This window comes from Sclerotinia sclerotiorum, genomic scaffold (assembly GCF_000146945.2).
Source record: "Sclerotinia sclerotiorum 1980 UF-70 scaffold_15 genomic scaffold, whole genome shotgun sequence".
Lineage (NCBI taxonomy): Eukaryota > Fungi > Ascomycota > Leotiomycetes > Helotiales > Sclerotiniaceae > Sclerotinia > Sclerotinia sclerotiorum.
The window spans coordinates 368,715-392,227 of NW_001820821.1; the positions used below are offsets into that span (position 1 = coordinate 368,715).

The 23,513-nt window shown below is 42.8% G+C and overlaps 7 protein-coding genes across 7 annotated transcripts; 5 read left to right on the forward strand and 2 right to left on the reverse strand.

Annotated features, from left to right (window-relative positions):
- Positions 1 to 1,416: 1,416 nt before the first annotated feature.
- SS1G_10195 (hypothetical protein) lies at positions 1,417 to 2,625 on the forward strand (the record flags this gene model as incomplete). Its single annotated transcript, XM_001588598.1, has 2 exons — positions 1,417 to 1,483; positions 1,571 to 2,625. The coding sequence occupies 2 exons, from the start codon at positions 1,417 to 1,419 to the stop codon at positions 2,623 to 2,625; spliced, it is 1,122 nt and encodes a 373-aa protein (XP_001588648.1).
- Positions 2,626 to 4,267: 1,642 nt separating this feature from the next.
- SS1G_10196 (predicted protein) lies at positions 4,268 to 5,051 on the forward strand (the record flags this gene model as incomplete). Its single annotated transcript, XM_001588599.1, has 3 exons — positions 4,268 to 4,400; positions 4,497 to 4,609; positions 4,695 to 5,051. The coding sequence occupies 3 exons, from the start codon at positions 4,268 to 4,270 to the stop codon at positions 5,049 to 5,051; spliced, it is 603 nt and encodes a 200-aa protein (XP_001588649.1).
- A 4,118-nt stretch (positions 5,052 to 9,169) lies between these two features.
- Positions 9,170 to 13,231, forward strand: SS1G_10197 (hypothetical protein; the record flags this gene model as incomplete). The annotated part of the gene is made up of 1 exon (XM_001588600.1): positions 9,170 to 13,231. The coding sequence occupies one exon, from the start codon at positions 9,170 to 9,172 to the stop codon at positions 13,229 to 13,231; it is 4,062 nt and encodes a 1,353-aa protein (XP_001588650.1).
- Positions 13,232 to 15,031: 1,800 nt separating this feature from the next.
- SS1G_10198 (predicted protein) lies at positions 15,032 to 15,810 on the forward strand (the record flags this gene model as incomplete). The annotated part of the gene is made up of 3 exons (XM_001588601.1): positions 15,032 to 15,148; positions 15,282 to 15,321; positions 15,497 to 15,810. 3 exons carry the CDS (start codon positions 15,032 to 15,034, stop codon positions 15,808 to 15,810), a joined length of 471 nt encoding a protein of 156 aa, XP_001588651.1.
- Positions 15,811 to 16,271: 461 nt separating this feature from the next.
- SS1G_10199 (hypothetical protein) lies at positions 16,272 to 18,733 on the reverse strand (the record flags this gene model as incomplete). Its single annotated transcript, XM_001588602.1, has 3 exons — positions 16,272 to 18,320; positions 18,372 to 18,617; positions 18,683 to 18,733. 3 exons carry the CDS (start codon positions 18,731 to 18,733, stop codon positions 16,272 to 16,274), a joined length of 2,346 nt encoding a protein of 781 aa, XP_001588652.1.
- A 364-nt stretch (positions 18,734 to 19,097) lies between these two features.
- On the forward strand, positions 19,098 to 19,742 carry SS1G_10200 (hypothetical protein; the record flags this gene model as incomplete). The annotated part of the gene is made up of 2 exons (XM_001588603.1): positions 19,098 to 19,331; positions 19,506 to 19,742. 2 exons carry the CDS (start codon positions 19,098 to 19,100, stop codon positions 19,740 to 19,742), a joined length of 471 nt encoding a protein of 156 aa, XP_001588653.1.
- Positions 19,743 to 20,411: 669 nt separating this feature from the next.
- On the reverse strand, positions 20,412 to 23,160 carry SS1G_10201 (hypothetical protein; the record flags this gene model as incomplete). Its single annotated transcript, XM_001588604.1, has 5 exons — positions 20,412 to 20,420; positions 20,503 to 21,582; positions 21,637 to 22,608; positions 22,679 to 22,798; positions 22,846 to 23,160. 5 exons carry the CDS (start codon positions 23,158 to 23,160, stop codon positions 20,412 to 20,414), a joined length of 2,496 nt encoding a protein of 831 aa, XP_001588654.1.
- Positions 23,161 to 23,513: the final 353 nt, after the last annotated feature.

A 23,513-nucleotide genomic window follows, 5' to 3' on the forward strand; every position in this document is an offset into this window, starting at 1 on the left:
GATCACAGCACCGCGTGCTGATCGTAAGGTAGTGCCGCGCACTCTTCAACTCCGCGAGTTGGATTGTGATAATGATCGCGTCAATTATGTCCAGAGGCCATGCTAACCGGGCTCATAACCTATTAAAAGATTGGGTGGAAGAGGCCTCTATATTGACTATATTACTACGTCTGTAGGCATATTAAGATCTCCTCTTGGTATCCTCGGAGGGGACCAATATGCCTGCTTATGGTTCGTCTAATCTAGCCTGTTTAGGTAACCGTATTACTAATCACGACACGTGATTAGTACCGGTAACTTCTATTCCTTTTAACAATTTATATAAATTCTAAAATCAAAAGTTCAATTTTCAATATCTTAATTAATCATTATTTATAATTTGTATTTTAAAAATAATTTTATAATTAAATCTTTATAATAATATTATATAAATAAATAAATATTTAATTTATAATATATTATAATAATAACAAAAGTTCTTTTCTAAAAAATAAATTTATTATTAAAAGATTATTTAAAATTTCAATATAAGTTTTTACAAAAATTAAAAACCTAAAATTCAATTATTAATATCCTAATTGATAAAAATTGTAAAAAAATTTAAAACATTCAAAATCTACTTATATATATTTATACAATAAATTTTAAATAAATTTTAAATAAATAAATAAATAAATAAATAAATAAATAAATAAATAAATAAATAAATAAATAAATAAATAAATAAATAAATAAATAAATAAATAAATAAATAAATAAATAAATCTATTTAAATAATCTTTAACATATAAAAACTTTTTAATATAAACAACTTTTAATACAAACACTTTACAACATAAAAAGATAATACCCAACACTTATAAAAGATACCCCAAGAAAGGAAACATCCCAAAAGTAAAGCAGAGTACAACTATACAACTATACTAGATTCAACTTGATCTACAGAGATGCAAGCAATATTGCACATACCTATGCATACCTATGCAGTTCTTTGGTAAGGAAAGGTAAGGTAAGGTAAGGTAAGGCAAGGTAAGGTAAGGTAAGGTAAGGCAAGGTAAGGAAGGTCTCGTCTTACTCATCATGGTATTGTTGCTGTAGATGCTTGTTGTAATTGCTTATAGTATACAGTATTTGCTTTTAGTAAATGGATACAGGAAATGGAAATGGATACAATAGATGCTTGCAGTAAATGCTTGTAGTAGATGCTTACAATATACAGTATATACACACAGCAAGAAACACAAGACCAAAACGAATATATAAACAACAGACACACCCATCTCATCTCATCACATCTCATCACAACAAGAGACAGCAAAACACACACACACAGCTTTCAAGCAATCCAATCTTCAAAACTTCCAAAAATTTCAACAAATCCTCCAGTCTAGTCCAGTCAACTTTGACATACACACAATGGCAGCATTAAAAGAAATCCTCGTTATCGGCGGCACAGGTGCCCAAGGTATTCCTGTAGTAAAAGGTAAGTACCATAGCACATAGCACATAGACCCCATAAACCAGTCCCAATCCCAATCCCACCCACTAACATAAAAAAATAAAAATATAGCCCTCGCCCAAAGCGGCCGCTACACCGTGCGAATCCTAACCCGAGACACCAACTCACCCCGCGCAAAAGAACTCATCGCACTCGGAAACGTGACTCTAATCCAAGGCCACCAGGACAACCAAAAAGACCTCCACCGAGCTTTCCGCGGTGTATATGGTGCCTGGGTTAATACAGACGGGTTCACGCTCGGCGAGAAAGACGAGCTCTTTTACGGTTTTAGGGCCTATGAGATCGCCCGAGGCGAAGGGGTACAGCATTATGTTTGGGCGAATATTGAGTATGGTCTTAAGCTTGCTAAGTGGAATGAGGATTATCATTGTGGTCATATGACTAGCAAGGGAAGAATTGGGGAGTTTATTCTTGCGCAGGGACAAGAGGGCATGAAGACGTCGCTCTTTACCACTGGGCCGTATATGGATATGCTCCTAGGTGGCTTGCTCGTACCCATCGAAGAATCGGATGGGACTTTTGTTTGGAAAAATCCCTCAAGTAAGCACTTCAAGCCCCCTAAAATGTTTCTAGCGTATATTGAGGCTAATTTAATCCCAGAGGATGGCAAAATCCCTTTCATTGCCCTTCAAGATGTTGGGGTCTACAACCTCTGGATTTTTGACAATCCATCCGAATCTGCTGGTTTTGACCTGTCAGTTGTAACGGATACTGTCAGCTTTGCCGAGGTCGCGAAGATCTTCACCAAGGTCACGGGCAAGAAAGGTGTGCACGAGTATTTGACCCACGAGGACTATAGGAAATTTGCTGAGCCGTATCCCAATGCCTATGTCAACTGGAGTCTTGGCCCAGATGTACACCGAGATGAGTCTGTCATGCTCTGGGCGGATAATTTCGCGGCGTGGTGGCGCTATTGGGGCGAGGGCGTTACGCCCAAACGAGACCTTGCTATCCTGGATCGCATCCATCCTAATCGCATCAAGAGTTTGGAGGAGTGGATGAAATTGGTTAAATACGATGGGAAGCGTAGAAATGTGCTAAAGATGGTTGAAGACTGGGAAGTGAAGTCGGGTGCTCCTTTCGAGCCCGAGAAGACCGCGGCTTAGTGAAAGAGCTTATGGTTTGGTTCCACAAGGAGTTGTGTGGAAGTGATTGATCATAGATAGTCTGTCAATTTTGTGGAGTTTTAGGCCGGAAATGTCTCTCTCGCGTGTCGTAGTGCTAGCCGAGCATGGGGGGCAGTATCAAAGTTTGGCCCACTCATAGGTCCATACCACGCGGGGGAGATCTTCATCACTCTCGTTATCTAATCTATACTCTATAGCATAAGCTTTTCTAGCATAAGGATACGACTTTTGATTTAGAGCAATGATGTGAGGGACCAAAATGTGCAACAATTAGGACAAATCACTGCCTTTCATTATTCTCAAACCCTGATTCCGTTCTTCGCGGAAGAAAGGGAACATGAAGAATCATAAACACGTGATTCCCCGGCCAAGGAGTCGGTGTATGGCCGCGTCGAGTGGTGGCTGGACTATATACCACACCATATTTGGCAGGTATTTCTCCCAGCACAAGCAGGCAAACAAACGACAAGAATTGAATACCCCTAAAGCCAACCTGTTCTTCGGCTTTCGATCTAATATATTATTGAAAGGTTGTGTATCAAATTGTAGTAATTTGAAACATAGAAAGGTTTAAGCTTTAGCGATTCGTGTAACGTTTCAGGAAAAAAAAGCTGCCATACCCCGATTGCCAACAGTTGTTAAACGAGGTATTGAAAGTTAAAAGGTTGCTACTCGGGTATTTACTCTAATATTTATTGCGAGTATTGAACCACAATCTTTTGTTCAGCCGCCGAAGGTTCGGTGTTCGTCGTCGTCTTGCTGGGTTTTTCGATGTCCTCCGCAGCTTCACAGTGGAATGAGAATTCAAATCAAGACAAAACAAAGCAACCACGCCACTATATTTCCTCCTCATCGCACCATATGAATTTCAACAACGACAAAGTCAACTTCCAAGCTATTCGAGACTTTGGGGACATAGCGATGCGATCACGTGAACTTTCACCCCCAAGCCATCAAAATGATGTTAACCACAAGAATTCGAACGCGCGAGAAGCTAGGATAATAGGTAGTTTTAGCTGTCATTTGCAGGTTTCCATTTACGAAAATGACCTCTCCTAATGACCTCCACCACTGGAAAACAAACTCGGCACTATTCGAGTTTCTCAAGCCAAATAATGGACGGCAGTGCGGGAAGCAAACCCCTTTCATCTTTGAAGTAAATCAGTAAAACTGGTGAATGAATTAAAATATAAAGAAACAGAGTGCTAATCCATGGCATTATATAGAGAATGCATTCACGTCTTACCTGAGACATAAAATGGAAAGCGAATCAACGCTCGAACGGATCTCGTCTGAAGGCACTGAAAATGGAGTATGGACACGTGTCTAGCGTCAAAATAGGCACTCACACTCAAATAAACCCGGCCACTGACCGAAGTTTGTAATGAATCACCTGCGCACATCATCGTCGTCGGGTGAATTCACCTATAAAATTATATAAACAGAGCCATCTCCCCAGTTACCACAGAATGTTGCAACTTCTTACAAACAGCCAAACAATTCAAACATTTCATCGATTTTTGCGCGCGCAAATTTGACAATCTTCCACATCACGCAACGGATAAACAAATAAATAAACAAACGACGAAATAAAACGAGATCTACTGCACTTTTTACCAAGATGGAAATGGACTTGGAGATATCGCCACATGCCGGGAGATCAGAGGTTCAAAGTCAAGTTCCTACTTCGCCCCACTTTCAAAACCCCATGCAATACCTTCATGGCGCATGCAGCCACTGCTACCGCGATGATGGTAGGGATATTAGAGACAAACAATTAGTTTCCTGTTACCAAGATGGCGAACTGGATCCATTCACCCTTTTCTTGCTAACTCCTAGATGGTGTGTAGATTGTTTGGCTCAGAGAGAAATGGCGATTAGGGCTTCTTATTGTGATCGTTTGATAGAGATGGAGACGGTAGAATTTCCGGTTGGTACGGTGGAGGAGGCCTATATTCGTGGTGTAAGTTGATGGTTGTATGCTCGGTGTCCAGGTGAATCTGGGTATAGGTGGTTAATTCTTTGATCAAGTTATTAACATCTTTTAGGTACACGATGGACGGATCAATGCCCTATCTCAATCATTTGAGGATTGTGGAGTACGGCCAGGGGAGCATAACAGCAGTTCTATCGTTGATGATATCGACGAAATTTTAAGGAAGTTGACAAACATGGGACTTGGCACTGCTAAATCCAACGAGGATAACAAGATTGATGAAATTGTCCGTGATTTCAACGATCAGATGATGTTAGAAGACGACGAACTGAAGTACGAAGTTTATTGGCACTTGGCATACATGGAAGGAACGAAAGATGGTTCCTACATGCAAGCACAGATTGAATACAAAGCACTTACGATGGACGATCCGGAACGAAGTGAAATGCTCAGGAGAGCTGTGCTGTGAGGAAATAGACCAAGTGGTTATGGAAATCGAGAAGGACTCGGCAGTTGTCTTGCGGGGTATCCTGTATTTTGAGTTGGGTCTGATCTCGGAGTTAAACTGGAACTGAGCATTTTGTATTTGGGGAAAATGCCTTGTGCACTGACTTTTATGGTCGATTTTGGTCGATAGAGTCATGGACGATGTCCGTGGCATGAATGAATCGACAAGACTATTGAGGACAATGAAGTTAACTTATTATGCGATGTTACGCAAGCTGAGTTCAAGAATCTTGAGGTTATCCTGGAATTGGAACTTTTTTGGATTCCCTTGAACACGAGAATCTACCAATATCAACCCAAGGAAGTACCGGTCCAAGTGTTGACTGGGAATCTAGACCTTTGTCATGGCGATCGGTGAGTTGGAGGAATGTCTGCCTTGCGAGTGAGAGTGAGAGTGAGATTTGTGTTACTTGACATTTCTTCAAACAATCCTGAAAGTGTCACTCAGGTAGAGTAAAGTAGGGGTGTGCATATGTAATCGGTGGGAAACTGTGCCCCGAGATTGCTGACTCTTCTTGCAGACACGGGATGAGACGGAGATGAGAAGGGTAGAGGTAATGTATGTAGTCTGATATATGCAGATGCGAATAATCAACGATGGCGTAGTAAGCTTTGTTATCGATTTACCATTGGGCAGTATGGAATTTATGGTTGAGTTGCAATGTTGCTTGGGTTCCACGTGTGTGACGTGAATTTTGGTAGGTTGATGAACTTTTCTAGAAGACGGCCACAGTGGTCCGACCCCATTTGGCGCTATGCTACTGTCGGAGCTTTAAGCATATGGCGTAAAGATATAAATGGAAACATGCTCTGTATCAAAACTGAATGTTACGGTAGTATCTCCTTAGCCTAGACTTGAATCCTTGTGGTTTATAATAGTTTTCTCTTTTTACGCCCTCCAACACTTCCTTTTTAAATATATTTTTTTTTAAACCGGCTTTCTTTTTCTAAAGTTCGTTGTTAAAAGGCTTGCTATTTGGATGGATGGTTGGTGCTGGAACACCGCTAAGAAATCTTATCCCTGTTGGACTTCGTAGCCCCATACAAGTCATCAACTTTTGTTCTTACGGCTGCTGACTTGCATAATCCCAAAAAGCAACTTGAGGAAAATTCCCGTGTGGGAGGTAAACGGGTCCGATCTTAGAAGAAAAGAAAGTCAGCACACTAATAAGCTTTCAGTTGAAATTTGTTTCATAATTGCCCAGTGATTTCCAACTGATCGTTTTACCAAGACTCTTAATTTTTTGGATCAAGACTCAAGAGCGAGCATTGAAAATATTGAAACCTGGAAATGTGCATGATGAATCATGATAAAGCGTTACGACCCGCGGAGTCAATCAGAGATGCTGCAGTGATAAGGAAAAGGTGGAGAGGATGCTGCATGGAATATGCAGGTGCAAAAGGTATTTTTTTTTCATCCAAGCTACTGCAACATCATGGAGGTTCTTCGCAAACGAAGTCATTTTCGTACAACCTCATTGAGCTGATCTCTCTTGAAACAGCACATTGCAGCCTTCGAAAAGCCCCCATGATACCACCTGTAATATAGACATGGCTTAATCAATTATATTAAGAGCTCTATATGTGATAGTCTCGATGCGACAATGATCAATCAGTAATAAGTATGAGTGAGTACAAGGAATAACCCGAGTAGAATCTACATCGTCGTCATCAAATTTCAAGGCTGTTGAAGTCTCGGAAAGTTTTAATTGAAGATCGTTTCTATAATGGCATAATTACCAAGGACGAACTAAACTTCAAGCAAAGTGGGGAAGAAGCGAGCCACGAAGCTTTAAACTTCAAGACATTTACGAAGGATTCTACATCCAGCTATATCATGTATGTCATAAGTTATAATTTGAAGCTTCGCTCCTAACAAGGAAGGTACTAGGTATGTATGTGAAAAGGAGTCAAGTGTATTTCCTTCTTGAGTAACGACTGAGACAGTAGTGGCCGAATCCAGTGGTATGCGTGTGAAGGAAGAACCACAGAGTAGTCCATATCACTATCACGTAAATACGAATACTCCGCACCTTCTTTTTACGCCCAACAATGGCCCATCTTTTAAGGTCTATGGATTGCCGGATATTACTAAAATAAATGATAGATAATAAGGTACTGACGTCTCCAATATCAAAGTTAGAATACTACTGTAGAGGTATGCTCTGCTACCTACAAAAATAAGCCTTGCACCAATTGACTACTCAAAACTTATAAATACTCAGATCACAGATATGGTTGACTAGACTGAATCGTATTCTAGTAGCACAGAGTAGCTTTTATTTCTAGGCTACGCTACTCGGGATATCTTCGTCTACGACTATAGCAGCCTTGGCACCAGCCTCAACGGGTGTCTGTTATTTGGTGGTTTTGCCATCCGATCCTTGGTTGATGGTTAGATGTGTTTTCCTAGCTTCAGTTTTCGTGTAAACAAGTCGTCGATGGGTATTTCGAGGATCAAATCTGGTCAATCAAACAATCTTATTACAACTACCTACTACGTACCATCCTCCTACAAAGACATTGCCCATTATGAACATTATTACGTTGTATTGCACAAGATACTACTAAGCCTTCCCCAGGAATCCTTTTAATCAACCGTCAGCTTCAGCTATGACAACTTGGGCCTTCAACACACATAATCACAGTCATAAATAGATAATCTCTACCCTCCATTACTCATATATGTATCAGCAGTCATGTACCCTCGGAAATGCTTTCGGAGATCGGATCATCATCCTACATAGTCTTACGGTATTATAGCAATGATAGAAGCATTCCGAACACGGATCATCAGTAGTGGGTATACTGGAGTAGCAACTGCCAAAAGCTAGTAGTAAAATATTTTTATATCAAATCGTATCACTCCGTCATATTCTAGTCCAGTCGCTTCTCATCAGTGTCATCACCCATTTGATCTAAACGATTCAAGACAAGCCGCCAATAACCCGGTACTTCGGTAATTGACCTTTTCATCCCATCCTCCGCCTCCAGACGTCCCTTTCATTCTCCACCTTGTACTGTACCGCGCCTCAAATGAAAAGCATGTACCCCCTGAATGTTTGACATTCGCACACTTTACCCAAAAGAATACTGTCGCTTCAGGGTCTTTTGTTAGCGCAGTGCTATTTCTCGCAGGGAAAGTTCACAGATCCTAGACTTTTCTAGTTCCTCCCGCTGGTTCCTCCGCTGAAAAAAAAGTATGCATCTATCTGACACCTTAATGCAACTCAACCTATTTGGGGTCCTGATTCTGTTTACACTCTTTTCCTAGACTTTTCAATCATCCATCTCCATCATCCGTCATCCTCTTCGGGATGAAGGTCTCTTCTTTCAACAAACACACCACAAGCAATTTTATCTCTACCTCTCTATAATTAATATCATATCAAAAAAAAAAAGTCATTAACCTTAAAAAATAGTTTTGGGTCCAGATATCCTTCCTTCCTATTGGCTATTTCCGCCCTCGGAACATTGGATCTCTTTGGATCTTGGTAACCAGGTACGCTCAAAAAATTGTTCCATCTCATCACCACCAATCTTCCTTTTTGTGGGTATTCATTTTGGGAAGCTGTGTCTAGATATGCTTGACTTTTCCTCACAAATCACAAGTTTTGTTTCTCCATTTGACAAGCTTATACCTTTTCTTTTGGAATACTCTCCAATCATCACAGTCTCCAGCTTTTAATTTGTATATGATTCAAGGCGCTATCACCACATGAATTACCTTACCTCGAGTCAGTTCCTGTGCATTGACTGCCTACACGAGCCCTCTTCCAGATAAACTTATACAGTCCTACCAATTCACATACCTATATCATACGTTTTTGTCTTGTTGATATATATAATTGCCTATACTGATTTGCACTGAAAGCTGTTAATACAGGGGATTACTCAGATCTGAGCACTTTTTCTCAATGTCCCATTTGACCTGATCAACTCATCCAAAACAGTCGTTCGACATCACCCTAATTGACGACTTTCATTCGCTCCTACTTTTTGCTGGTCATAAATAAGTCAATTTGGAGGATCAATTTGGGAGGATCAACGATAACCATTCAGCCTAATCCAATATTAATTATGCATACTTCACAATCGGCGCAACAATCCGCACGGATGGCGAACTCTAGTCGGCGAGTTGGTAGATCTCGCAGCATTTCGAGCGATGGACCTTCGACGGCTAGCACTTCCACGGGTTTACTCTCTCCGCCTCTCTCAATCTCACCAGAGCCAGTTTACATTGCCTCTTCAGCGGCTTCACAAATCGTTACGAATGACCATGATAGCACAGCGGATGCTTGGCTTGATCAACATGGAATTAAGCCCTCGGGAGAAACTGCATTAGTATCAACCGCTGCTCTCAAACTTGTCAATACATTTCTTGACCAACTTGTACTAAATTTCCTCTCGGCATCGAAATCAACTTCACTGGTATCATTACGCCCAGCTGTTACTGAGGTTCTGAAGCCGAGACTTGCAAGAGACGCCGTTAGAGGAGCCGATAGTGAGCTTCGAGAATATTTGGGTGGAAGTGGAGATGATGAATTATTGTCATCCGAGAGGGAAGGCCAATCAAGCCGAGATTGGGACCTCGAACTGGTGTGGAAGCGTACGAGATTGAGGTGTATGGTTTATTCATCATTGGGGGATATGGAAGAAGAAGACGAGGATCGATATACAGCGCAAGAGCATCTCAATGGTTCCTTAGAATCTGGGGATCGTGAGAATGAAACCGGAATCGTCTCTCCAGCTGTTGCTATCTTCTTAACGTCTATATTGGAATTCATGGGTGAACAGATACTTATTGTAGCAGGACAGGCGGCCTATACCCGACTTCGCATGAAATATGAGCAAGAGGAGCGCGATGGCACTATTAGACAAACTGATATCGCGGAACGTGTAGTCGTAGAGGATATTGATATGGAGCGAGTCGGATCGGATCGAATATTGGGAAAACTTTGGAAAGACTGGAAAAAGCGCGTCCGTTCCTCAACAAATTCAGAGTCCATGAGTCATTCACATTCTTCGAGAGAAATTACGGGCAATTCAGCACGGCCTATCTCGGAGCCAGCCCAAGCGGCCAGTATCTCTTCAAGTGATGACGGGGAACTACGAGAAACATCGTTCGACGCTTTGGCTAAGCACGAACAAGCTGCTATGGTTCCATTGCCAATGACTGTGGACGATGTTAGAGAGATTGAAATACCAGGACTAGTCCCACAAAGTGATAATGAAGAAGAAGATGATGCTTCAGAGACAGAATATTTACCCTTTTCTCGGCGACCGAAGAGTATGGTGATTTTCACGAATGCATCGCACAATCTTCCTACACCTAATTCTTCCCAACCACCAACCCCGATTTTCGCCGCTAGCCCTTCAAAGTCGAGAAAACGTGCAAACTCGTTACCGCCTCCCATCCCATCTGCAGTTACGTCACTTTTCTCCCGAGATACCAAGGAAGCAGTTTCGCGCGAGGAGGACTCGATGAGCCCACCCCAAATTGGAGCCGCGGTCATGAATGGCACGATCACTCCCGCAGAATCTGAGAAAGATGTAGGGGAAGAAGATGAAGAAGTTTTAAGTAAAGGAAAGAGTGCTGTACCGGAATCGAAGCATGAGCTCGCGGATGACACCACGGAATTTGATGACACGAGTAAGGATATGGATTCCGATTTCGAATTTGTTGAGGAACCGCAAATCATGACTTCCTCACGTATCTCTTTTGGTGGTCGAGTTTCTCCCGATGATAGAGATTCCTCTTCACGTTCCAGCCTACACTCTAATGCTCAATCACCAAGTATTCATTCACTGCGTTTGATTGATGTTAACACAGCGAAGAGTCCTACAACAAGGTCACGCCAAGACCCCTTTGATGCGACAGATTTCATTCCTGGGCGAGGTGCCTCGATGTCTCGTCCTACTAGTATCCATTCACCTATTATAACAGAACTTTCTTCTCGAGGAACAAGCCCGCACTTTAGGAGCTCGAATAGTTCTCCATTAGCTCGAACTGGCTCCAACTTAAGCTCAATGCCTGTCAAGACAACTACCGACTCGATATCCGAGGTGGATGAAAGGGAATTAGCTGGAGATGACTCTCCATTGACAGCTGTACCATCAGAGCTTGCAGCTGCAATGCAGGGAGTTGACGTAGATCCTAGTCCTATGTCTCAGAACTATCCTTCCTTTAAACCCGCGGCCTTTATATCGACACCATTTGTGCTCGCCGCCCCTCCAACCCCACAGAATTACCGAGAAAACATGAAAGGAGCCGCCAGGCAACAAGCTAATAAGAGCCAATCACTGAGTGGCTTCTCGAACTCGAATATTCGAGGAATTGAGCAAGATGGTCAAATGACACATCAGGGTGCAAAGAACTCATTTGAGCCACCTCCAAGGTCGGTCTCTCGTACAATGGCCAATTCTGTGAATGAAAATCCAACAGTTCTGCCAATTGTAAAAGAGAGCAGTTCTCCGGGGATGTTCAAGAGTATCCCTCGTTCATCTTCAGTGCGTCGTACTTCATCTCCGCGCTCTGTGGGTGAGGAAGTATCACGCAAGGCCATACTTGAAACCCAGCACAAAGCCCATCAACCCTCTTGCACATCCAGTGTCATTTCCTCTTCTACTCCTCGTGACAGACAACGACGAGTATCTCAAGAAAGTGGTGTTTCGGCGATGAGCAGTGTTGGCGATTCAAAGTCGTTTGAAGAATTAATTCGAGGAGGCGAGACCATTCAATACACATTAACACCACAAAACATGCGTGCTATTGAAAGTCCAGATTCCCCATTGAGTTTGACAGCCATTCCCGTCCCCCGATCTGCTTCCGGACGCACACATTCACCATCAGTGAGCAAGCACACTGGATTGCACTCCCATCCTCCTAGTGGCTCCTTAAAAGGTCCTAATGTCGCACCAAGAGATGCAAGAACTGATCAAGATTCACTGGGAGATTTCTCTGATTTCATTCGATCCACAGGTCCCGCAATTCCTTTGAAGAGGGAAGGAATTCACTCACGATCAAGTTCAAGCGCCGCGAGTGATATTGCTCGACCGCTAATAACCAGTAATCTCCACAAAGGAACCAATGGGACCCCGAGAAACGTTAGTGGCTCAATACCTCGTGTGGGTCCCGTTGCCGCTCTTCCCGCACGAGCGGCATCATCTGCTGGTCGATCGGGCAGACCAAATAAATTACAACCTCGTGATGCCACCGTAGGCAAAGATTCTATCACCGATCTTATCGACTTTGTAAGGGCCGGTCCTGATGAAGTTGGCGGTCATCGTATACCACGTACTGTTGCTCCGTTTAGATCTACAATGGACTCTGATCAAATGTCTGGTTTTGCCGGTGGTAAGGCTATAGATGCATCTCTACCTGATGCTAGATACAGCCAATCATCTACCTACGCACCCACAAATCATTCCTCGGTTACTTCACAGACAGGACTCCTAAACAGCTCTAATAAGGCGAACAAGCCCATGCCCACGCAAGGTGGTATGAATTTCGACGACGATGAAGATATGATGCCGAAACGAAAGACACGAAGAGTGAGGGATCCATATGCTATTGACTTCAGTGATGAAGAAGATAGTGAATTCGAACATTCCTCTAGACCGGCACCCATACAAGAAGAATCCTTGGCCGACTTCCTACGAAATGTACCTCCACCACCTTCACCGAAGATGACTTCTGTCTTTGCAGAAGCTCAAAAGCCGCCTAAGAAAAAGCCCAGCTTTTCTTCGCGTTTCACTAGAAGTGGCTCTATTTCTCAGGTTCAGCAACACAAAACATCACATTCAATGTCATCCCGTACGACATCCACGAAACATACACCTTCTGCTTCAATTAATCATCAATTTAATGCTCCTGCTGGTGGCAGTACTCATGAAAATTATTCCCAACAATCCGAAGTTCCGAGAGCAACTTCAAACTCCAATGTCATTAGGAAACCTTATGAATCTCGCGAACCTGTTCCAGTGAAATTCAGATCTCAAACAAGTGATCTGGCAGACTTTTTACGAAACTCGGAACCACCTCCATCCGTAGAACCTAAACCTTTTGTTCACGCAAAGGAGGAAAGTACATTCGCAAGTCGATTCTTTGGAAGACGTAAGAAGAGCACTGCTGGATTTTAATACTTCTTTGAATACTCCGAATATTTATTCTACGTCAAAACGTTTCTCATCCATTACTTTGAACAAAACTACTTTTACGATATTTGTTTCTTGCTCGTTGGAGATGGATGTATATTTGCTTTATGCAATGAGATTTTTTATAATTCTTACTAGGGTTCTCTTTTGAGAAATATTTTACATATTGAAATACATTATTCATCTCCAAATACTTTTTGGGGGGGGGGGGGGGGGTTGCGGTTGCGTTTGCATGGTTTTAGTTTTACTTTTATTTTTTGATACCACGTTGGGAATGAATATATGGTTGGAATTTCCGTCTGAGAGGGATGAGAGGAGAGGAGAGGAGGAGAAGGGAAGAGAGTTTATGTTTGATTGATCGTGAATATATAAGTCTTACATTTAGCGAAGGGAAAGTCATTTTACTACTTGCATGAGAATGTATGTGATTCTTTTTATGGGGTTGGATGTTTTCAGGTTGGGTGGTTTGGAGATTGTTTCGAGGAGGGGAATGGGATATGTGGATGTATGGATATATGGATTGGGAATGATGGATAGGTAGATGGACGGGTGGATGTTTGATGGGGGTTTGAAAAATTGAGTAGTCGTAAGAGGAGAGGGGTGGGGTGTGTTTGATTGATTAGTTGGTTATGAATGTGTTTGGGTTAGTGTTTATATCAGTGGCATAGCGTATAGTGCAGTTTGTGGATAGATAGATACTTATACTTATATATACTTAGGTATATATATATATATACATGCATATGCATATGCATAGCGAATGAAATGATGGAAAGTTTTAGATTTTAGATTTAGATGACTGCTACAACTGGTATTATCTATTGATTGATTGATTGGTATAGAATGTTTTGTTACTCGAGTATTGTGAGTGTAGTAGTAAGTATATGTGTAGAAGGGGGTAGAGTAATCAATCGAGAGGGAGAAATCTGGATTTTGTAATTTAATATCACTTTGTGTGGGATGTTTATGTGTATGATGATAATGGTGATGATAATACTGGAAGTAATATAATATCCTATTCTATCCTTCCTTCACTATAAATTCTACAATCAAATAAACATCTAACGCATCCACCCCCTCACTTCCCCTCCCCACCCCATCTCTCACTTCCCTTCCCCCTCTCCCCCTCCTCTCCCTTCCTAACTCCATCAACACCTCACTCCCCAACCCAAGCACTCCTCTCCCACCCCACAGCCCCCCTCATCCTATACCAACCTGCTCCCGCCACAGCCTCACTCTCAATACACTCAACCACATATTTCGAACTCATGGTCTGAAGCACATGTTCCGGGAAGGAGATATAGCCTTCTTCTTCGAGGGTACGGAGGGTATGGAGAGTCCAGATTTGTGTTGATATATTTGGGGGTGTTTGTTTTCCATCTTGTGTTGTTGAGGTGAGGAGATGGGAATCTGGGGTTTTGGATTGTGAGGGAGGGTTTGGGTTTGAGTTTGAATTTGAGTTTGAGTGTGAAGAGGAGGAATCAGAATCCGAGGAAATACTTAATTCTAAACATTCCAGTTGGGTTTCGAGACCTAGGACGGCGAGGCGAGAGGAGAGTGCTGGGTAGAGAATACTGTCTATAGGGGATAGTTTGAGGATGAAGAGGAGCGTGGGGATGAATTTTGAGAGTTGGGAGAGGGGGAGCGTGTGCGATTGGTAGGTCCAGGGTCCGGTGGGGTTGGTTATGTGGACTAGATTTTGGGGGCGGGGTGTTACTTAAGAGGGCCTTTTGAGGGGGGAGGGGGTGGTTTGGGGTGGCTTGGAGTGAGGGGAGGGAAAGGGAAATGGGTGAGGGTAGAAAGAAGGGGGAAAGAAGCGAGAAAAGAGAAAGAAAGGACGTACATATAGTACCAGTCACAGGAGCAAGAAACGGGGTACTAGTAGGCGGGGGTGGAGGCGAAGTAAGAAGATATCCCCAATGAACTAGATGATGAAAATGAAAAATTAGTATTTATATTGATGTATATATCTGTGTTCTATGACTTTGAATAAAACAAAGTAAAATTTACGAGATTAATGAAATTGAAATTCAAGGAAAAAGATAGAAAAACATTACATAAAAAGTCACCAACTAGTAACCAATCAGCTGACAAAACATCAGATAAATGATCCAAAACCCACTGTCCCCCAAAAAACCAAAATCTACTCACAAAGCGATTCATGACCAATATCCGCAAGGAAAATATACAAAGTAGACGGTGCAAAAACGACATTAGGGGGAAGAGATCGAGGTTGAGATCGAGATCCAGAAACGAATGTTGAAGATGGAGATGAGGATCGAGATGGCATTGTAGTGGTGGTGGCGGTGGTGGTGGTGGTGGTGGTGCACGTGGTGTTTGGGATCTCGGTTGGAGGTTTGGGAGTTGAGTTTGGAGTTAAGTTGACGTTGGGAATTGGTGTTGATGTTGATGTTGATGTTGGTGGTTGTGGTTGTGGTTGTGGTGTCATGGTTTCATGGTTGGGGTTGGAGTTTGGGTTGGAGTTTGGGTTTGATGGGATGGGATGGGATGGGATGGCTGGCTGGATGGGACGGGATGGGATGGAGAAATATCCCGAGTTATGATGGTGATTTGTTTGGGGTATGGTGGTGGTGTGGTATGATGTAGCGTAATATGGTGAGTTTAGGAAACGAGAGAATGGAGCTTTTGATATAGATATCGATATTGCTGTGGAGTTGAAGTTTGATCTCGGAGTTGAAGAGGTCTGGTGGAAGTGGTGGGGGTTAGCTGGTGGAACAAGTATGAGAGGTAGGAAATTGATATCTGGTATTTCCATCACATCATCGAACACACTTGAAGTTGATATATGGGGTTGTAATGCACGGGCCACATGAAGAAATTAAAGTTATCAGGACACTGAGGCTCTCGGGAGCTCACCGGGAGTATAAAAACTCAAGATCCTTCTTGAAACTTTCTACATTCGAGTGTGAATATCTTATATGATGATAGAAGTATGCAAAAATACCATTAATATGAATCACGACATTTGATAAGTCTAGATTTGACTATAATAACAAATCTATCCTTACATTCCCCTATCCCTCAATCTCCTGTACTTCCCTGCATCCTTCACACTCGCCTTAATCTTCCCTAATGCAACCTCCCAATCAGCTCCACTAATCTTCAAATCATCTTCTATGGTTGCTTGTCCCTGTGCTACCATACTCATCTCCCTCTTCAACGCTGCTACTGCAGCAGCTTGATGCAAATTACCCAAATCCGCTCCACTGTAGCCATTGCATCTCTCATCTCTTCCTACTGGACCCAGTGCCTCGATTTCTTGTGCACTAGCGAATGGTAATGCTTTTCTGTATAGAGCCTTGAGAATCTCCACACGTTCGTCTGGAGATGGAAGGTCGACAAAGACTGAGGTACCAAGACGGCCTGGACGTAACATAGCGGGATCAATCATGTCAGGTCGATTAGTGGCACCTACAACGTAAATTCCAGCTCTGTTGCTTAGACCATCAAGTTCGGTAAGGAGTGTATTGACAACTTTGCTACTAGCTTCTGACAAAGAGTCCTCACGTTTGGGAACCAATGCATCTAGTTCATCGAAGAATAGAATACAAGGTACAGATGATCTGGCACGCTCAAAGACTTGTCTAACAGCCCTTTCTGATTCTCCCACATACTTGTTAAGAAGTTCAGGACCCTTGATAGAAATGAAATTGGCCTTTGATTCATTTGCGACGGCTTTTGCAAGAAGTGTTTTACCACATCCAGGTGGTCCCCATAATAAAACTCCTGTTGGCGCTGTAATACCAACTCGAGCAAAAGATTCTGGTCGTTTGATAGGTTCAACAATGGCCATTTCAAGTTGCTCTCGTACCTCATGTAAAGCACCAACATGAGCCCATGTAGTATCTGGAATCGTTGCAAAACCTTCTCGTTTAGCTGATGGCTGAACTTTAGGTATGGCTGCAAGGAAATCGGTATATTTAATAGAAAAATCTCCATCAGGAGCGGAACCACCTGCATTAGCGACTAGAGACCTTAAAACAAGAAGGGCTTCTGAAGTGCTATCCTTCAATACTGGAGTATCTAATTCCATGGATGTAGCACTTTGTACCGGAGTATCGAGCTCCATGGTAGAAACAGTTTGTTGTTTTAAAACTGCCATCATACGCTTCATGGCTTCTGTACCTGCAACAGACACAACATCATTCAGATCAGCTCCCACAAATCCAGGAGTCATCTTTGCTAAAGCATGAAAGTTAAAATCATCGGGTAAGGCAAGTTTTTGAGTAAGAGCGCGGAGAATCTTCTCCCGAGCAGCTTCGTTCGGGACCCCCAGATTAATCTCCTTATTAAAACGACCTGCTCTTCGAAGAGCCGGATCAAGACTATCAGGTCGATTTGTGGCAGCAATAATAATGACAGGTTTACCGCCCGTTTTTTCCAAAGCCATATCATCCATGGATGTGAGCATTTGAGCAACGATTCGTTTTTCCATCTCTCTCTGAGCACTCTCACGTTTCCCCATTATGACATCAATCTCATCGATGAAAACGAGACAAGGTGCCATGCGCTTTGCTTCGTCAAAGACATCCCTAATCTTCTTTTCTGATTCTCCCGACATACCAGCCACTAAAGATGGTGCAGAAATCGGTATGAATGACACACCTATTTCTGCAGCAAAAGCGTTTGCGATCATTGTTTTACCACAACCAGGTGGTCCATGGAGTAGAACACCTCGAGGCGGTTGAATTCCCGTCCTTATATATGTTTCCGGATATAACATTGGCATCGCCACAAGCTCATTCAATTCTTCAATTACATTATCCACTCCTCCAAGATTCTCCAGTGAAATATCCGTGGGTGGTGCTCTATCCGCATCTTTCCTGACTTCTCGTTCTGCCTTCCGACGTTTCGATTTTGGTTCACCGTTGGCTTGTCGATCTGATTTCAAAGGTGATTCGATTTCCCCATTGCCGTTGGCACTGGTTTGTATTGAAGTAATGGGTGTGGCGACCCCACTGACAGAAGGAGTACCGTTCATAGGACTTATTGTTGGTATCGATGCTGGTTTTGCCCAATTTTTGGTAATATTTCTATTCATTATGTTATGTTCCTAGAAGAAATATTGTTAGTATATGTACAATAACAGCCTGCATTTATATACCTTCAACGGTGGTGCCGCGTCCTCTAATCCTTCGAAATCCCCATCTACGGAATCACTTTCATCTTGTTCTTCCTTCAATACCAACAGCACTCTGTCGATTGAGTCTTCAAGTAGTTTTTTTGATCTTCTTTTTAGACTTGAATTCGAATTTTTAATGCTATCATAGACAATTGAAATCGTAAGACGCTTCGGTCCCTTCTGGCTCTGTGCCTGTTCATCTGCCAATTTCCTTACAATTTGATATATCTGCATACACTCTTAGTAAAGAAGTCTCGATTCGAGATTATCTTTGCGCCGATGACAATGCATACCTCCTTGTCCAATCCTTGGCTCAAAGTTGGCCTTCCACCTCTGGATATCATAACGAACCTTTCAAATATTCTTAAGTAAAGCGCGTACTCTTAATTATTCGAATTTTCCAAGTCGGTTGAATGTGTGAGATAAAAAAAAATTGTTATGCTCTTCCAAAAACGGTAAGTCCCGTGCGGAATAATTCTTATCGCTTATCAGCGCCGACCGCCATGACGCCGTTTACAAGCATCTAAACCTCAGATGGAGTATATCACGGAATGCATCTCTCTAGCTGCAATCAAGTATTTCAAACATATCAACAATGGGGAACAATCCCAGTACTCATAAGATATCTGCGCAGGATAAGTAAGGGGCTCTTCAGCTGTTCCTCATGTCTCCATCAACTAACTCATCAACTGCAGAGCTATTCTGGACATGAAGAACCAGCGGGACAAGCTCCACCAATATCAACGACGCATAACTGTACTCACCGATCGCGAAACCGCTATTGCCAAAGAGATGTTAGCGAAAGGCGACAAGAAACGAGCTCTCCTAGCCCTGCGACGAAAAAAATATCAAGAATCTCTGCTGGCAAAGACGGATGCGCAACTCGAGCAATTGGAGAAACTGACTAGTAGTGTCGAGTTCGCATTGGTACAAAAGGATGTTGTATTTGGTTTACAACAAGGCACGAACGTGCTGAACCAGATCCATAAGGAAATGGGAGGACTAGATCATGTGGAGAAATTGATGGGAGAGACGGCGGATGCTATTGCTTATCAACAGGCAAGTATTATACCTATCGTGGAATGATTTGTTACTCTACTGACTTTATATTTGTAGGAGGTGAGCGATATGTTGGGTGGGATGATGTCGAATCAGGACGAAGATGAGGTAGAGGATGAATTGGCTGCTCTGGAAGCGGAAGTTACAGGTGTTCCACTACCTGAAGTTCCTACGCCGGGTTTGCCATTGAAAGAATCCTTACCTGATGTGCCAAGGTCAGAACTTTCGAGTAAAGATCGGGCAAAAGCAAGACAACGTGAGCGCGATGAACAGCAAGTCGCAATGTTGGCTTAGGCGTTTTAATTTGTTAGGCATTTTAAGGAGTTATGCGAGCATTGCTGGTTGGATACCCGATTCATATTTTTACACTCTTTAAGCATCATCAATTGTAGATATGGATTAGTATTTTACTGAGAACCGTTGTGGAAGAAGCAATACATTTGTCTTTGTATATACATTATGATGCTAATTACAATAGATTTTCCTAAAATGAATCAGTATTGCCAACAAGTCCGTAAGCAGACCTTGTATCTGCCATTGGTGACGCCGTCCAATGCAAGTAGTTGAATCCTTGATGTAAATCCCATACTCCGCGCTTATGCATATCCATGTAACCGACAATGCAAAATAGTAACAACATATGGTCCTTCCATCTCCCAGATACCAAATTATCCACTGATGAATGGGTCGAGCGTTGCACCAGTTCTTCAAAGCAAAACTCACAGAGTTAAAAGAAAACAATTAATTGAGGTTTCAAAAGCGCGGCTACTTCCACCCGATACATCCCATCTCTCGTAAGATCACTTTAAAACAATAACCTGACGCCTGGGTTGTATAACTCGTGTGTATGTCGGAGCATTAGCATCACGCGGTACCGAAACTCGCATTGGATGGTGTGGCATATATTGCTCAGTAGTATACGGATCCCGTCTCTCGTAGTGCACTTGTAGACCAGATCTTTCGTCAGATATTCTAAAGTAAAGAAAGTCAGTGATTTCTACGTCATCCATTTATTCTTCAAGCCTACTCACTCTGGCCTATCTAAATATCGTACTGGAGATCTTGCTTGAACAGGGCGCATGACTGTAAATGACCTAGCTGCTTGACCTAGCTCGCCGCCTTGATGATGAACATTTGGAGGGAATCTCTGATAAGAAACGGGACCATCTTGTGGTCGAGGAATGGAAGGTTCAAGCCCAGATTGAGAGAAACGTTGAATGAAAGCTTGGTCTGCAGGACCATCCACATTTTGGAAATGAGAAAATCTTCTGGAACCATGTAGATCAGGTGACGCTGGTCTTTGAAAGTAATATCTCTGACCTGGTTCAACCTGTTCTCGTCGTACAAACCGATCACGCTCAACCACTCTCATGTTATCACTAGCCACTCGTTGAGGATTGTAAGTCTCATCAAAATTTGTCAAATAGGGACGCGGTGCAGCTATTTCTCGCCCTGAATGCAGTAAAGGCTGCTGGTAAGAGAGCCTCTCATCTTCTCGCCTGGATGGATTTGAATGCATTTCATGTGGTCTGGAATCAGGCACATCATAAATAGGCAGTCTTTCTGCAAACACAGGTCGTGAAGATGCTAATGGTACATTTGTTGACAAACCTTCAGTATGTCTGGGCAATGCAATGGGACGACGATCAGCTTCCCTGGAATGAAAAATTGGGGTGGTATGGCCATGCTGTTCCCGGGAAGGATAAGGCCTAAATCGTCCATGACCATCCTCAATCACACGACGGCGTTTAGAATAAGAATTATCATCATCACCATCATCAAGAACAATGACTTCTCGGAGCCTAGGTGAAATTCTATCCCTTTCAGCCACACGTCGTGGATATGACGTTTGGTGGTCATTTAATTCGCCAACAGCATTTCGATTCAAACGAGGTGAAATGTTCATACTATCATTTTGTGTTTCAATGGATAAAGCAAGCATGTCTTGAAATCCAGATCTTGTTGAGGAGGCCCCGGCTACTACTTGAGGCCTTGGCTCTCTGTTCACTTGTGGTGCAGTATTAAACTGTGGAGGATGGAAGACTAGGCGTTCATGCAAGGGTCTTACTGTTACCTCATCTCTGCGAATCAATGTCCTTGAAGATGGCCTTTCCTGTGTGTAATAATGACGAATCTATAAATGTTAGCTGTGAAACTTGTCTATCTCTTTCGTCAAAACTGGACGTACTTGTTGTTCAGGTGGGATGCTATGCCGAGGTTCTGCATCACGAAAGAGGTACTCTGGCCCCTGCTGTCGAGGTATTTCTTGGTAATGTGATGAGCCATTACGGTGAGTAGGTCTCAAACTTGCCTCATATCCTTGGGTACTTGGCCCATTAGATTCATGAGCCATATTTTGACGGCGACTCAAAGCCTCATCCCAAGCAGCTTGATATCGCTTGAAGCGAGGCTGGGGTTTCCTTGCTGCCTCATTTAGCCTTGTTCGAGACCTTGTGTGAAAAGAAATGGGGTCTGAGGGGCCAGCAACATTCCCATGTGAATTTTGGTCAGCTCCCAAAGGTTGCTGCCTTTGTGAATCATTTTGATTGACTAGGGCGGCGGGTTCCGGGAATGTCTCATCCTCTTCCTCGTCCTCGTCCGAATCATCGTCTTCATCGGAGTCGTCCTCGTCTTCATCGTCCGAATCGGTAATAATGACAACTTCCCGTAAGATCTCATCCATTTGGTCGCGGCCAGTTTCCTCGTCTCCTCGCCATTTCACAAGGACGTCTAAGCATACAGGTTCAACTACCTTTCGTGCATTTATCCAACTGGTTTCCCTGAGTAACTTATCATATCTTGTGTGTGTATGACGAATGTGGGCAAGAACAGCAAGTTGGACTCGACGTGCCAAAGGAAGATCTGCTTGAAGGCCGACCGTAGGCTCCCCGTGAAATTTCACACCCTTTTGAAAAGCATGCTCGATGATTCGTTGTCGGTCAGTGTTGGGGATTCTTGGGAAAAGATCTCGTATCGCATCGTCGGCTTGTCTGTTTATTTCTTCTTGTGATTCTGGTATTGGCTCAATCGAGCCATGAGTAGTGTTAGAGATAACCGTGTCGCCGACAATTTTACGTGCTTCATCCACGATGACTTCTCGAAAGTGATATCCGGTTCGAAAAACATGCTCTGAAATCTTCGAGTTGTCCTCTTTCGAGCGCTGCGGAAGGCATGAAGTCAGTAGGGGTAGCCTTGTATCTGGTACGGACAGACCTGTCAGTCAACCTTACCGAAACAATAAAGATCATAGCATTTTGTTCTCGCGATAGTTCTTTACAAGCATTCGTCAAAGTCGGATCCCCAATAGGCACGTAGGCAAACCCTGGTGGAGGATTGGGATCATTGGTGACCTAACCCATAAGTCAATATGGCAAAGACACGTCGCAAATCTAAATACCTGAAACTCCAGCTTCTTCTTCTTTTCCTTATTCTCCGCAAATTCGAAATACGACTGATACTTAGAACTATGCTTAGGAAGATCTAACTTTGCAATCAAATGATCTGGGGCAGGTTCTGCCCAATCTTGTGCAGTATATGATTTCTTCTCTTTCTTCCGACGTTCCAATTTTTTGGCACGACGCTCTTCCTTACCAGCTCGAGCCGATCGACTCTTCTGAGCCTTTTGGGTCTTTTGAGCTTCTTGAGCTTCCCTCTGCGCATTTTTATGAACAGCTCCCTTTGCCTGAAGGGCTTTTTTTCTTCTACCCACCATATCGAGTACTATCCTCGACTTACCATAAGGAATTGATGACCTATTGAAAGAAATTAGTGCACCAAAAAGCGCTTGCAAGGCACGATAACAATTCTCAAAGTAATACCAGCAGCTTATTGCGTGATAAGAAAAATAGAGAATCACAATACGTCCTAACAATCAATATAATCCAGTATTCCAGTGTTGGAAATAGGAAAGAGTTTTTTGTGTTGTGTCAATGAAATGATTTGAGATGGAAGAATGAACGTCTTGTGTTGCGAAAAGATGAGCCAGCAGCAAAATGGGACCCGAGGTGGTGTGTAGGTGTGTAAGTAGTTTTATTTAGCGTGTGCCAAGCGAAAAAATAATCTAAG